We start from the raw sequence: 15,136 nt of genomic DNA on the forward strand, positions 1-15,136 counted from the left end.
GGTAATTCTTTATTTATTTTTTAACCAAAAAACTAACATGAATTACGGCTAAAAGGAGAATTGTACTTCCTAGGATTTTAAATTAGGCGCCTTTAGGAGGCGCCACCTATACGAAAAGCCTAAAAGTATGCTAAGCTAAAAGCCACAAAGCGCCAGCTGGCGGAATAAAAGGAAACTTCTCAAGAGTATTTGCTCATAAATGCGTTACATAAAAAGCCGATTTCCTAACGCCTTTTGCCGGTAGTCTGAGCACAAAACCGTGAAAGAAAATCAAAAATAAGTTAAAGAATCAAAACTAGCTTAAATACAAATGCAAATATTGTGAAAAATGTTCGTTTCGAACCTATATATCCGGTTGACTCGTGAAAATCTCTGTCGGCGACTGAAGAAACCATAAAAACAGTCCTTTGGAATTCCAATAAGAAACGTGCGTAAATGTTTCGGCGTTTTTGTTTTGATTCTTATCAGACTGCGAAACAGACAGCAAAGCATGTGGGGCGACGAACAACCGACTACAAAACAAAATGGAAAGAGCGGAAAAGAGCATTGCGCGCGCTCCAATAAGAGCGCCCTCTCTCGGTTTCGGTTCTCTTCTCCCCAATTGGAGCTTTCGTTTCGGTTTCGGTTTCGTTTTGGATTTCATTCGTAAGCGAGCGCTTTCTTCGAACGGACGTCTCCAAGAACGCCCCGCATGCCACGCCCCCACTCGAAAGGCTTTTGGCAAAAAACTCGCGACTGCATTGAAAACAAATAGCAATATCAAGAGCAAAACACTGATCAGATATTGATGGGATTCGAGATCGAGTTGGAGATTACTGCCCGTTGCATTCCAATCGGAAATCCACTTCCATTCCGCTTCGAAATCGCGCGCGTTTTTCGCCGCGCCGATCGTTAAAAATTCATTAAGGCTTGTTAATCGCCGCCAATAATACAAATAATACAAATAATCCGAGTAATCGCATTGATTGCCCATAATTGATACTCGCCGTGTGTGTGAGAGAGTGAGTGCCTGTGTGTGAGTGCGATCGCATCCGCCGGTAAATGTGCGCGAAAAGGGAAACGGATCTGGATCTTCCGCAGACTTGATGCCGACGTAGCTGAAGATATATCTCCAGTCCCGCAGCTGGACTCGAAATGTCACGACGCAAACAGTCCAACCCCAAGCCGTTGAATAAAGGTGAGTTTTTTAAGGGTTTCGAATCCAAAAAACATTCATGTGTGTTCTAAGTTTTTCATATACCTTTGTTTCCGAACAAGTTATAAAGGGTCTCTTAGTTTTTTAAGCATCTCACTTATCTAATTCCACAATGTGTTCTTATCCAACATATGTATTTTTATAAATTACCACATCCCATGTAGAACTTAAGCGTTTTTCGATGGGTTTTCCCTCTTGACCGCCAGCTGACCCATTCAAATTCGCCCGCTTGGTCAGCAGCTCTCGTTTTTTGGACAGCAAAACATGTGAACGAACACACAGCAAACACAGAAAATCAAGAAACTGATAAACTATGCCAAGACAAAGCAGCCAACAAAAAAATTGAATACAAAACAAGTGAGAACGATAAAGTCGAGTTTTTGCGACTATAAGACAACAGATATTAAAATGATTTATTTAGACTGTGATTACGAACGATTTCTCGAAAAAGATCGCTATCACCAGGGAACTGAAAATCATTATATCATGTGGTTCGGATTTTAAAGATTCATAACTAGTTATCTGAGGAACTGAAAAAAACAGTATACCCCCGATCTCGCCAAATAGGGTACTATGTACAAAAATTGTCAACTTTTGTTGCTCATTTGAATGAAATGTCTTTGCTGCCTCGTTATCGATATCGATACCTGTTGTACGTGCAGCTGACACACCTTATAAATATTGTCGTGGAGGCGAGAGGAAAGAAAGCTTCGAAGAGTGTCGAGAGTATTAACTAATTACATTTCGTTGTTTGCCATTTGATATATTTATGGCCCCGAACCATTTGACACCCAATGAATGCATTTCGGAATCGAAATCGATAAAACGTGCCGGACCTGCGACACTGGACACCCCGAGCACCTGAACTCACCTCAGTTTCCGCCCCTCCCTGAAGTCACCGGTTTTCCGCTTATCCATTTTGCCATTTTGGACTCCTTATCGCTGTCGCTGCTTCTGCTCCAAGCACGTTTCTCGACTGGCTGACTCTGCCCCACCCAACCCCCATCCGAACAGAACCCCAAGAACCCCCATTTCCATCCAACCCCACAATCCAACAAATACCCAACGAGTGATATCAGCCCGAGTCATGAATGTGGAACTTCCACAGTGAGCGGCCAAGAATCCATATCTTGAGCCGGGGCCAACGGAGCGTTTGATACTCTCTATAAAGACAAAGAGGGAGGGAAGTTCGTATCATATAATAACTTATTTAGGAGCTATTTATAGGGCTGCATTAATAGTCTATTTTAAGAATGTATTTAACTGAAATAGGCCCAGAACTCGTTTAAACTAATTATGAAGTTCCAAAGACCGTTATCTGTAATGTTTTAAATTCCGTAAAATCTATTTTAAGATCTTTTTAAATTGCAAAGCTTGGCAGACTCATTAAGCTTAGAACTGTAATAAACTAGAGTTCTTAAGGATGGATAACGAAAATATATACATATTTAGAATCTATTTAAAAATCTATTTATACTTGAAAAACTACTAAGCTCATTCCATAGTTCTTGTAATCTATTTAACAATTTATTTATACTCGAATGACTATTAAGCTCTAAGCTTTAAGCTTTAATCATTGATGAACATTCCATAATTCTTTTAAATCTATTTACACTCTAATAGTTACCAAGGTCTATTAGGCTTAGAACTCGAAACTACTAATGAAGTTCTGAAAACTGTAAGCATTTATGAAAATACCATAATTCCTTGGAAACTTTTTCAGAAACTATTTATACTCGAACAGTTACTAAGACCCATTTAGCTCAGCACTATTTATAGGGTAGCGACGATGGGATAACGAAAAACTTTACCATTTGCGTTCCGATAATTTAGGGTATTTTTATCTGCGCAGCTGTTGTCCGTTGTTGTTGTTGATGGCTGTTGTTGCTGCTTCACCTGCACTATCAGTGGGTTATCCACCCACCCACCCACACCCCTCCTAACATTTGTGCTTTGCATATTTATCTCTTGCACACTTGCTTCACTTCTGTCCCGTTGTTTTCTATAGCTACGGTGGGCGGTGGGAGTTGGATTTTGAAGGCGAGAAAAACTCAAAGCGCAACTCGATAAAGTTTTATCACAATTGCAGCAGCAGTGGCAGCAGCAACAGAAACAACAACAGCAGCAAAAACAACATCAACTTGCGTAGCTTTTGTTGGAGGTTCTCTAGCCGTTGTTATTGTTGCCTTTACATAAGCTTCAATAACTGGCATTTGTATCGGATAGTCTGTAGTACAGTCTCGAACTCGAAGAGTAGGAATCGTGATGACAACGCCCTCGGGTTCGATTTCGAAATACCCTTCGATTGGGTTTTACTGGTTAAAACTGTTAACGCTCAGCTGGGTTTTTAAGATTCCTTCCATATTATTATCAAAACTACATGACAATTTTTGTTTAAGGATCACAAATCGGAAACCAAAATGGAAATTCGAATATAGTTTTGCATTTAGGCACTTGCAAAAGATTCTACCATACTCTACCCCAAAGTCCCCCAAACCTAAATAATTAAGATATCTTCACACAATAGTTTGCCATATTCCTAGGTGCCTTATAGGGTATTACACTTTTAACCAAGTTCAACCTGCTCTCGATTCCTATCTCATACCTTTTAAGAGTTTCGAGACCTGAGGGAGTGCAGTCGCACATAGATAAGCACTTCTCTGAGTTGCCTTTCGTTTTTGTTTTTTATAAATTTTAATTACGCTTATCACTAATTTTATGTTAATGGCCAGCTGTTGGTTGTCGGTTGTTGAATGTTCGTTTGTCTGTTGTTTCGCTGTTTGGTTGCTTGTCTGTTGTTCCGTTGGCGGTTGTTCTACGGCAGCAGCCACAAAGGAGAACGGCCCATCGACATAGTCGTCCCCATGCGGGTGACAATTTGGCCAAAAGTCAAGTCAAGTTTGAGTTTGACTCGATTTGAAGCGGGCCCAGCTCAAATGCACTGGAAAAAAACAGTTTTTTATATAATGTTAATAAATGTAAAATATAAAAGTCTATCAAATTACCACAATAAGTTTTTTTTAAGTCGGTTGTCAAGGGCGTAGCTAGAATTTTTATCAGATGAGGTAACCAATAAAAAATGCTATTTTATAAAATAGCAACAGATAAAATTAGTATTTACTGTTTTTTAACTAATCTTATAAAAGACATCTGGAATTTTTTTAAATTATTAATGGAACAACATTTTCAAGGCTCGATTCCTGGCATCCCCCTTGCTAGTAGTATTTATCTGAAAATGTATTTCAGTGTATGTTTCTCATGTTGGCTCTATTCTGCTATAAGTTAACTACTCTGGGGCCCTCTTTCTCATATCTGAAATCGGCGCGGGTACGTGTCAAGCGGTTCGGTTCGATTCTCGGCGAGAAGAGGGGTCTTTATAAGGGGTCTGTGGAGCAGAGCTGAGTTGGAGCGATAAGAGAAGCTAGCTAACTGCGTATTGCAATTGCAGTTTGCATTCGGAGAGCTGCAGTTGCAGCCGCGATAAAAGCCAGGGCTCAGGTTGCAAGCCAAGGCCCACGGGGCCCCCCTGAAACAGCCCCCTTTGGCTCCCCGCCTATGTGTGGCTGTTCTGTCCATTTCAATTGGAAAAGATAATCTCGAGCTTTGGCCATTTTGACATTGTATTTTAATAATTGCGATAAGCTTCTCCCTCTCGCACTCGCACTCACTCTTTGTCTCTGTTTTGTTGATTTGCTGGCAATCGGACCAGGAAATATCACCAGATAAAAAGCAGCAACAATATACCAATAACAACAAAAGCGGAGAAGCAAAAACAAAAACATTAACAAGCATTACAAATTACAAAATGTTGTTTTTCACTTTGTTGCATTTTATTATCGTTGTTTTTGGCCAGCACATTTGCATATCAAGTGAGGCGAATGAATATGGTTGGTGTGATATAGGGGGTGTGATATAGGGGTGAGGGATTAGCAAGGGGTGTAACTTGACGATCGACTTAGTCAGCCAGCGAAATTCATATTGCCGATACACATATTGCAGTTTTTGCGCTGTTTTTATTTTCGCGCTTATCACATGAGAAGGGAAACTCGCAAAAGTGATTAATCAAATGAGCCTAAGGATTTTACAATTATATTTTTAATCACAAGAAGCTCTAGATATCATGCAATAGATAACGAATAAAATAAGTAAATCCTTTTACTTTATATTTAAGTCAAAACTATTAACCAATATTGTTATGCATTTTAGGAAACATTTTGAAATTTAAATCAGATGTTATATTAGCTTCTGGAGAGGATATACTATTTTGTGGCGTTTATGTCATGCAAAATGATAACAATTTTGAATCATTTCATTAAAATAAAACATGATCCATTTCCTTTTTCCGCAAAATCGCTCGTCGTCAGCGGAAATTAGCTATCAAATTGAGTCAAAAGTATAGCTTTGACGTAAAACATTTGTAAAAAGCTCATATGACTTAGTTGTACAAATGTTAAATAATATTATTCGTTGCTTAAGTCTTTAAAAATATATACTCAAGGTTTTTGTCTTTTTAAACCTATTGGGTATTTCCTCTTTCAATTGATCCTCTTGAGAGATTTATGTTTAAACTCTGATCTATCATGACTGTTGAAAAAGGTATTTCGAGATCTTGATTAGTATTTCCCACAATTGACTAATCACCTGCGATAGTGAAACCACACTTGGACCCATTTTCCCCACATTATCCCCCGTCTGCATCCACTCGTGGGTTTTATGTTAGTTTTAATCGTTAAATGCAATCGAAATAAGTTTGAAACTTGATGCCCGGTCGGCGATAATGGTTTGTAGTCATTTTCCAAACACATTCCCTTCGAAAAAACAAACAAACCAGCCAGCAAAACGACAGAAATAAAGCTAAAAATCGCTTAAAACAGCTGTCGATTGTGGTTGTTGCTTGTGGACTTTACGATGTTGTTGCTCCGATGGTTGTTGTATGATTTGTACAATGCTCCGGGGCCTGGTCGGTTGTTTTTTATCAGCTGATCTGATGGCAAGATTGTCGCGCTTTGCTTCAAAAATGAGAGAATGAACTCGCCCAACAACAACAATTGTTGTCGTGTGTTTTTCGTTTATAACAATTTGAAGAGATTTTCAGCTAAAGATAAGAATGTCAATGTGATGTGGTTTGTCGGATACAGATACAGATCCCCAGCTATGACAACACATATATAGGGCTTAAATACATACATACCCGTAACATTGTATAATATATGGCCAGTATCTGAATGATCGATCTCCACCGTTGAGTTGCGGATTTCCCTTCGACCATGGCGCGATATCTGGCGGGTTAATTAATTTCCATTCGCCAGTCGTTCATTTGCATCTGATATCAGTTCCATTTTCGATTGGGAATCGGATCGAATCGAATAGATTCGGACGAGGATCGCATGGGATGAACCTAGGTCGAGAGGCTTTACGGATTTCGGGGGAAATCGATGAATTCACTGTCGCCGGGGGCGTTGATAGTGAATACCATAAATCTCTGTCAGCGCCTCCTCAAAACCTTCCAATCTCGCCGATAGGCGATGGCTATCGCTAGCCGAAAATTAGAACTGATTTCTATATTCAATGGCCATTTCACCAGCCGATGGGCACTTCCAAAGGCAAAGGCAAAGTATTCCTTATCAGCGCCCCACTAACCGGCCGACTGATCGCTCTAGTGTCCATTGATCGAACGATAGACCATTCGCACTTAGTAAACAAAAAAGAGAGAGGAAGTCAAAGGTTTATCGAACACCTGCTACTCTGTTTAAAATATAACGCTATTTTTATGAATTTTTTGTATAAACAAACTATTTTATTGAATTAAAAATAACACGATCAAAGTAGATGGGTAATATAATCGGTAAGACACTAAAATCACACCTGCACTTAATCGATTTAAAGGTCTACATTTTCTATCGTAAGCTACCATCTAGATCGCTAAGCAAACCCATTATAATTCAAGATGTTTATGCATGTATTATCGACTTTTATCGGAATCATAAATTTGCCCTCAAACAATGTGCCCCTTGAATCAAAATCTATCACTTATTGAAATAGAGAGAGAGAGAGAGCTGGCGAAACAGGAAGGGGGAGATAGAAAGACATTCAGAGATATCGGGGCGACAAATCTCAGTTCAAATTTCGACACCTTATCTCTTCGCGTTCATCTGGCGGGTTTCCAATTTCGAGTGCTCCTAATGATGTGATGTTCTTGTGCGTTGTCAGCGATAATCGTTATCGTTATCGCTCTGCAAGACGAGTTCCGTCTAGTGTTGGCCGCTTGATTTCAACTTGAGATTTCCGTCGATTTGATTTTCAATTTCGAAAGGGGAAACGTCGTGTGGAGATTACCATCATCATCAAACGTCGACTACTCCTCCTTGGACTCGGACTCCTCCTCCTCCTCCTGCTCCTGCTCCTGCTCGTCCACCCACTTAATTAGTTTCGATTCTGGGCTCTTCGCACAAATTCGCTCTTCGGTTTGGCCTTTCTTTATCAATCTTGGGAGCTGCGGCCTTATCTCGAAATAAAGTTCATGCCGAGGTCCTATTATCTATTCCCAGCGATCAGCGCAGCATTCGTTTAATTGACCAACCGAACTGACCCAGACCCAGCCACGTCTGTCCATCCATCCATCCATCCATCGATCCTCTGCCCCGAGCTCCTCCAGCTCCACCTCCACCTCCCCAGTCCGGATCTCCTCCAGCTCGTGTGCATTCGTTCCTTGGCTGCCTTGGCTGTTGTTGTCGCTTCCATCTGCAATCTCTGACTAAGCCCGGGCCTCGCCTGCCCCGGGGCATTAGACCGCAAATCATCGCCACATATATATATATGGAGGGTATATGTGTTCCCATATAGTACGAGTGCTCTTTCATGCCGATTATCTGCTGGTGGCCGTTGCCAGTCAAAGTGCAGACCTTGAAAATTATTAAGCCAGTCAGCGAGATTCATTGCAGATTGCTAGATGAAGCTGACTGCCAAAAAATCCATAAGCTAGTCTAAAAACTTCAAAGAGTGTTCATGGAAATATATTTATACCATTGGATAATGTAAATTTAATATCGAGAAATGGTATCAATCTATATAAGTTGAATTTTCTTTTTAATAGAGCAAAGGGCCTTCTAAATTTAAAACAGAATTATTATTCCCTGCTATCTGCATTTGATCTCATCTCGCATTTCCCCTATTTGCTCCCCAAGAAACCAGGTACTGACATACTTCTTGGAACTGCTGCGATTGTCGGTCGTCTAGAGTTTATGTTTTGCTTATTTTGAGAGCTCATCAATCAATTATTAATTACAAAGTGTACAGCTCAGCCTATCTAGGCCTCCGACTTGCTTCTCCTGCCCGCCTTCCCGCCCGCCAGTGATAAATTGATTAAGTTTACATGTCCGTGGAGGAGGGAGATAGACAGTGACATCTACTTCAGTTGGTATCGAAATCGAAACGAAATCGTATCGAAAATCGTATGCCGTCTATACACACAGAAAACTAGAGCCAGACAAACACGTTCACATGGCTGAAAAATTTCAAAATGAAAATTTAAGTGCTGCGATTAATTTGGCTTATCAGGGGGCAAACAACACGGACGCAGAAAAAGCCACAACGAAATTCGAAACAAGTGCAATTAAAAGATTTTTAAGCAAACATTTGTCATTAGAGATAAGCGCAAAGTAAGATGGGTATTTGGGTCGGGGTATTGGGGAATCGGAATTTGAATCGGAATCGAGTGGAGGGGACACCTACGCATAAACGAAAATTAGGATGTCTCAATTGGAATCGTGGATGGGGATAAAAAGGCAGTTTTAACTGCGAAAGCAAACTAATTACGCGATAAACGAGAACATTGCTTCTCTTATATCACAAGCTACACTCAGAAAATGGGAAAGCGACATACAAAGTTAAATAAGAATCGATCTGAAGACAATTTTCAAAACATTTTATTATGAGCTTTGAATATGTTTATAATTAAAATATTTTCCTTTTAAGGTAGATTAAATAATGTGAAATTGATGAAAAACGATCTAAAGTGATGGCTAAAAGTTTGTTCAAAGATGGTTATATTTCTTTATTTCTGTTTCGGTTACATTTTATGATGTTTTGTTTTGACATTACTACTACAACTACTGCTTCTGTAATTTTAAACAATTTTTCACGCTGGAATACCCACCTGCTCCCAAATAATACTCCCCGGGGTATCTTCTATTTACCCACGACAATCAGAAAGCGAACTGAACGGCAGCGATGCCATCGATGGAATCGGTGGCCCAAAAGGCCGGCAAAACCAACAAGGCAACGTACGGCAATCGATTAAAAATCCATAAAAATATATTTCTAGATTTTATTTGCTGATCGAATCGAGTCAAACGCACTCTGTCCATGTGTAATTAAGAATGAAGGGGGGATGGGGGATGGGGAGCAGGGGCGCAAATGGAGGGCAATATGAAATCTATTTATGCCATTAGCTTTGCGCCGATCCCACGCCGAGATAGCCCCGAGCATTTGGAGCTCCTTCATGTCGGTCGGTGGCCATTTTGTTCGTTTATCTTTCGCTTGTCTTCGAGCCCAACCCAACTTCCAGTACCAATGTATCTAGCCCCAACAGAACTCTGGAAATCGATACACCGAAAGAAAAGCGATAGTCTGTTTAACACTTTAAAATTCAAAGAAATCAATAGGGCTTTGAAAGAGTTCCAAAATGAATTCATAGTTTTTTTATGTTGTAGCATTATTTTAAAAACCCTTGTTAGTGATCGAAAGCCCCTACAATATAGAGATGATAGCATAAGTAGAGATTTTTTTCTGTGTATAAACTTCAAAGACTACATCGAAATCAAAGATTATAAACGAATCACTCATGTTACAGAGTGGGGGGAGCGTATATCATTCGATTCTTATCTGGGAACTCTGCCGAAAAATTCATTTGAGACCGAGGAGAAAATCGCGTCATCAGCCCAAAAATCTCATTAGTTCGGGTTTGTTTCGCTTCAATATCACTGATGTGGATTTCTCGCTCAATCAAGTGATTTTGGCGCCTGGTTTGGCCAAAGAATGCGATGAATCCATAACAGCTTTAGTCGCCGACCGATCTGTATTCTGGATTCCGAGCCCCGACTTGCAGAGCACTTTAAGCCTAATCACTTGAATGGCCCACAACTTGGGATGTAGATGCAGATGCAGCAGGGACTGAGGACTGCAGACTGCAGATGGGATCCAGGATCCCGGAGACAGGAGACATTTGCCGCCGCCGCCAGTCTTATCTAAATGCCAGCCTCACAGTCTCGTCTTCCATTATGATACGGCGATAGGGGGACACACGTGGACAGGAAAATATCTCCAAGAGCTATCGAGTGCGTCGCCAATGTGGAGCCAATTGAGAATCGAGAATTGAGGCTGGATGAGCGGGAAAATGAGTGAGTCCGGAACAATTTGTGAGTAAGCAACGTTGACTTCAATACACTCTTTGGTTTCAAATATTTAAAGTTAACTGGTTGTGTTACTCTGAATATTACGTGTTTCCTTCGTTCATTGTGCCCTCATATCGCATTTTGAATTTGATAAAAATCCTAGGAAACAAAAAAAAAACCAAATTCCTGGTTCGTTCCTAGTAAATTTCTTGTAGAAAGCGAGGACTGATTATGAAATGATAAGCACATTTTCAAAACATTTTTTTTAAATCCTTATCAGAGTTCCTTACGAAAGTCATACATTACGATGTGTTGTACTTTTATTTAATGAGCCTCTATCATAACCCTTTGGATTCCATTAGTATTTGGTTTATGTTAGTCATTCCATTATTATTTTATCATCCCAGATGAGTTTCAAGAGTTATTCACATTACCCGATCGCATATGAGCGGGGATTTGGGCACCGTCTCTGCGCAGAAGTGTTGAGGAAGCATAATTTACATGGCAACAGGCGCCATTAGGAGCCGCACACAGGTCTCACTTGGGATCTCAGATCTGGGGATCTGAACAGTCCTGCCTCGAGAAACGGGTTTTCGGTTTGTGGCGGGAATGAAATACCTGTTGCAGCAACAACCTGCAACCTGCAACTTGCAACTGGTCCGAGGGCTTGGCGCTGATGGATGCGTGTTTGTTTACAGCTTTGCTGTTTGTTCAGTTTAGCGTAATTGCCGCCGTGTATGCTGTGGGGCTGAGGGGGTTAACACGGGGCTGCCGGGGGTTAAATGAATGTTAACAACGTGTTCTGTCTGCCTTTTCGTTCTGCCCTCTCGCTCTCGCCTCCGTGCCATCCTTTTAGCATTTAAAACATTTTAATTATGGGGCCACAAAATGCGTGGCTTTTTCTCTGGCTGCCGCTGCTTATCCACCTGTGTCTGTGTTTCTTGAAAGGTGTCTTTCAGCCTGGGACACCCCCTACTTTTCATCTTCCTCTCTTAAATGGCATTTAGATAAGGTCCCTCTGCCCATCCCCCCACTTCTGCAAAGGATTGTCCACTGGCCATCGATTTATGAGAATGTTGATAGCAAAATCGTTCCTAGTTTCTCTCCTCCTCGGAAGACTTGCGCATCATTCTATTTCTTCTCCCGGATTCCCGGATGATTCTTTGGAGTCTGCTTCTTGCCGCTGTCATTGTGCGTCATTTATTGAGCAACTGATAAGGCCACCCCACCGCCCTCTTTTATCACCCCGCCCCTTGGCTTCGAACGGGCGAAATATGAATTCGATTTGAAAAGAAATTAAGCTATAGCAAGAAAATGAATAAAGACATTTTGTCGCCGAGACTGAATTCTTCCCATTCCCCACTAATTGCTGTTGGCTACCCTGCAATTAAAAGAGATATCAGCGACTAAATTTCATAATATATTTTTGTTTAAAAACTTTTTAAAAATAGATAAGAAAAACATATTTCGTGATTTCAACGTAGAATCTTAGTATTATAAAGTTTTGATCCATATTCCTGAAACAGGGTATACGCTGCGTTCCCCCAAAGCTTCAAAATTCTCTCTGGCCTTATCGGGTATATCAGTGCCGAATCTAGACAAGCCAGCTACTGCCGTAATGTTTGCTCTGTCTCCGGATCCAAATAACCGTCAGATACGAATGGAGCTGCCATTCGGGCCATCCATCTCGTCTGTCCCCCATCTGAGTTCCTCCTCCCCCATCCAACTGCCCCACTCTATCTCTTCGTTCGAGTTTCGATTTCGATTTCGGTTTCAGTTTCGGTTTTCTTAATTATGTTTGCTCCGCTTTGGAGCATCCGTTTGTAGATCTTTCCGCGAGATAGACCAATTTATGATTTACGTGGAACATTGCCCTGGAATTTGATTTGGTTTTGATTTGATTTCGGTTTCGGTTTTTGCTCAGCTCTTTTCCAGCTTTGCTTTACATTCGATTTTCATTGCCTGTCATTATTTGGCTTGGCTCGTTGGCTTTCGTTTTCGGATTTCGGTTGTCAGGCTTGCCATTCCCTTGCAGAGAGAAAAATATTCTAGAAGTACAATATAATTAGTGCACTTATAAAAAAATCAAAATATTTGATAACACTTTTTCTCACAACACACGTCACATGTTACAATTTGAGTTTAAAGAGCTTATCTTTCTATAAAGTATTAACTGCATTTGTATTTTATAATTCACCTAATAAGCAATGTCCTTTTATTTAATGTAAACCACTCTACCTTTTCTCCCAGTGCTGCTCCCTTTCTCCCCATCCCTTCCCCTCATTGCGTAAAGATCGAGGTCAGCGATAAGGCCGCGACTTTTGTTTGGCACGTCAAAGTCAAAAGGCATTTTGTCCGATTATTCCCCAACTGGAATCGACCACACAAAAACACACCACCGAGTACAAAGCCCGGCCCGCATGCTTGGCCTTTAACTCGGTGGTTCTAGCCAGGGGACAGGTGGGTGAAGTGGAGTAGCGCTGGTGATGGTGATGGTGCTGGTGCCCCATAAGAACCCCTACGAACCCGTACGCCAATCTTGCCTTCTTATAATTATTTTATAAGTGCAGCGACATCGGGCTTATCCAATCGGAGACCCAGCATGATTCACTTGGCGTCGCCAAGACTCGGAGAGAGAGAGAGCCGGCTCCATGGCCGATAACTCCGTGTAGATTAGCCCCGACTGACTGACTGAGTGCAGCGATAACAGCACTCCACGTTCCAGGCTATCCACACCATACCGTGCCACCATACCGGCCACCATACCTTGCCACATGCTCCGTTTCCGATACTGGAAACCTGGTCATAATGTGCGGCTGAAAAAGGTTTTTCGAGCGCAGCGCGTATCTCGAGAACTGTTATCCCAAATGTGGCCGCCAGACGCCGGGCTTGATGGGCCCCGCATGGCCATAGGTGATATCATGTCCCATCCTTGGGTGCGTTTTGTTTTTTCCCCCATATCTTGGCGACTGGACTGGTCTGAGTCATAAAAGCTGTGGTTCAGCCAGTTGGGTATATGAAGTTTAAAAATTCAAAGTTTCATATTGATTCCATTTTTTTTAAAAGGTTATAACCTCATTTGTCGCAATGTTTATACTGTTGAACAAAACCAAAGTGCTACAAACTTTCTGCAAACATAATCCACTCTTATCGCACACTCAAAATTCTCAGAATTTCCTTCTTAATGTTTGCCTCTTTTCGATTATCGAATATTATTATTATTTTTTGATGGGTCGAGCCACCTTTTTTGCACTCCCGTGTGGGTTGTGTGGATAAGCTCGTTTGCTCGCTTCAATTGTTGTTGGCCACAAAAGGATTGAGCAAATCTCGAAAAGTTGATAAACTCTTTGGGCAGTTTCCTTTGCTCCTTCACTCTGTGTTTTCTGTGCCTTCGACTCTTTTCTTGGGTCGGGGAGCGATGGCCATCGTCCACTTTTGATTGCCTCCCTCTGAGACGCCCCTCCGCCGCCCTATCTCTGGTCCCCAAATCCTTGATCTCGGCCGAGTGTGGGCGTTCGTGTGAAACTAATGTCGCACTCGGACCATTCCCGATGCCATTTAAACAAACAAGCCAATGCAATGACACCCCACAGTGGGGCAAAAGATATTCCGTTTAGCATCTTAATTGTTCTTATTTTATAAACAACTATATTGAATTGTTAAGTTTTGAAAAGGCTATTTATCAACAAAAGAGATAATTACAATTGCATCAGAACTTATGTTCTGCATCATTAATTTATATTGATCCGCTTTTGTCGAAATAGTTATTTTGATCCAGGTATGGGCTTTCCATAAAGGAATGAATTTTAATCACACAACTACACTACATTATGAATATTTGGGCTTTACTTTTTTGGGTTCTGCACTGATTCTTAAAAATTAAATAAGAGTTTTATATATAGAGAAGATATTTTTCCTCTGTCTTTATATGGAAACCACTGTTCTCTGCGGATTTTTGGGTTGGTTTCGGGGCTGGACGTTGCTGCTGATAGGTTTGTGTAGATCGTGTTGAACGCAGCTTGTTTAGCATGCCAATTAGGCTCCTCTCTTTCGAGTGGGAATCGCTCTGGTCCGCCCTGGTCCGCTGCTCCTCCTCCACAGCTGTGGTCCCTTCCTTTCTCCCACTCCGCCTCCTTTGGGGTGTCCATCTCAAATGCAAAATCAGCTCGTGCAGCTCCGCAGTCAGCAGCTGGAAAAAGGTGTTAATTTTGTCTGGCATTGCTCCTCCATCGGGGAGCCATTCCTTCTCCATTTCCATTTCCTCGAACCTTTAGTGTTTTAGTTGGGCTTAGCCAAATAGTTTGGAGCTGGCCACGTTATTGCCACAAAAAGCACAGAGCGAGCGTGCTGGTTCACCGGGGTCAGGAGTTGCAGTTGCAGTTGATCCACACAATTTGTAGATACATTTTCAGCCCGAGCAGCACGAAGCTCTCTCCGGGGTGAGGGGTCAGATTGGTGTTAGATTTGCATTAAAATTGGCTGTGATTTATTTTGCCATTTTATCCCCAAGAAAATTAAGCACAATTCAACTCTTCATCTTGGGCTTTTT

General features: G+C 41.4%; 1 protein-coding gene across 2 annotated transcripts in view; it reads left to right on the top strand.

Moving 5' to 3' along the window:
- Nucleotides 1-385: 385 nt before the first annotated feature.
- The window catches only part of ush (Zinc finger protein ush), a 57,462-nt gene continuing 42,711 nt past the window's right edge, over nucleotides 386-15,136 (top strand). The window contains exon 1 of one of the 2 annotated variants that reach the window (XM_017089853.4): nucleotides 386-1,177. In XM_017089853.4, coding sequence (XP_016945342.2) covers nucleotides 1,135-1,177 — 43 coding nt within the window. In that variant the 5' untranslated portion in view covers nucleotides 386-1,134. The remainder of the gene's footprint in view (nucleotides 1,178-15,136) is intronic. The other variant, XM_017089854.4, reaches the window with a different exon arrangement.

This window comes from Drosophila suzukii, chromosome 2L (assembly GCF_043229965.1).
Source record: "Drosophila suzukii chromosome 2L, CBGP_Dsuzu_IsoJpt1.0, whole genome shotgun sequence".
Lineage (NCBI taxonomy): Eukaryota > Metazoa > Arthropoda > Insecta > Diptera > Drosophilidae > Drosophila > Drosophila suzukii.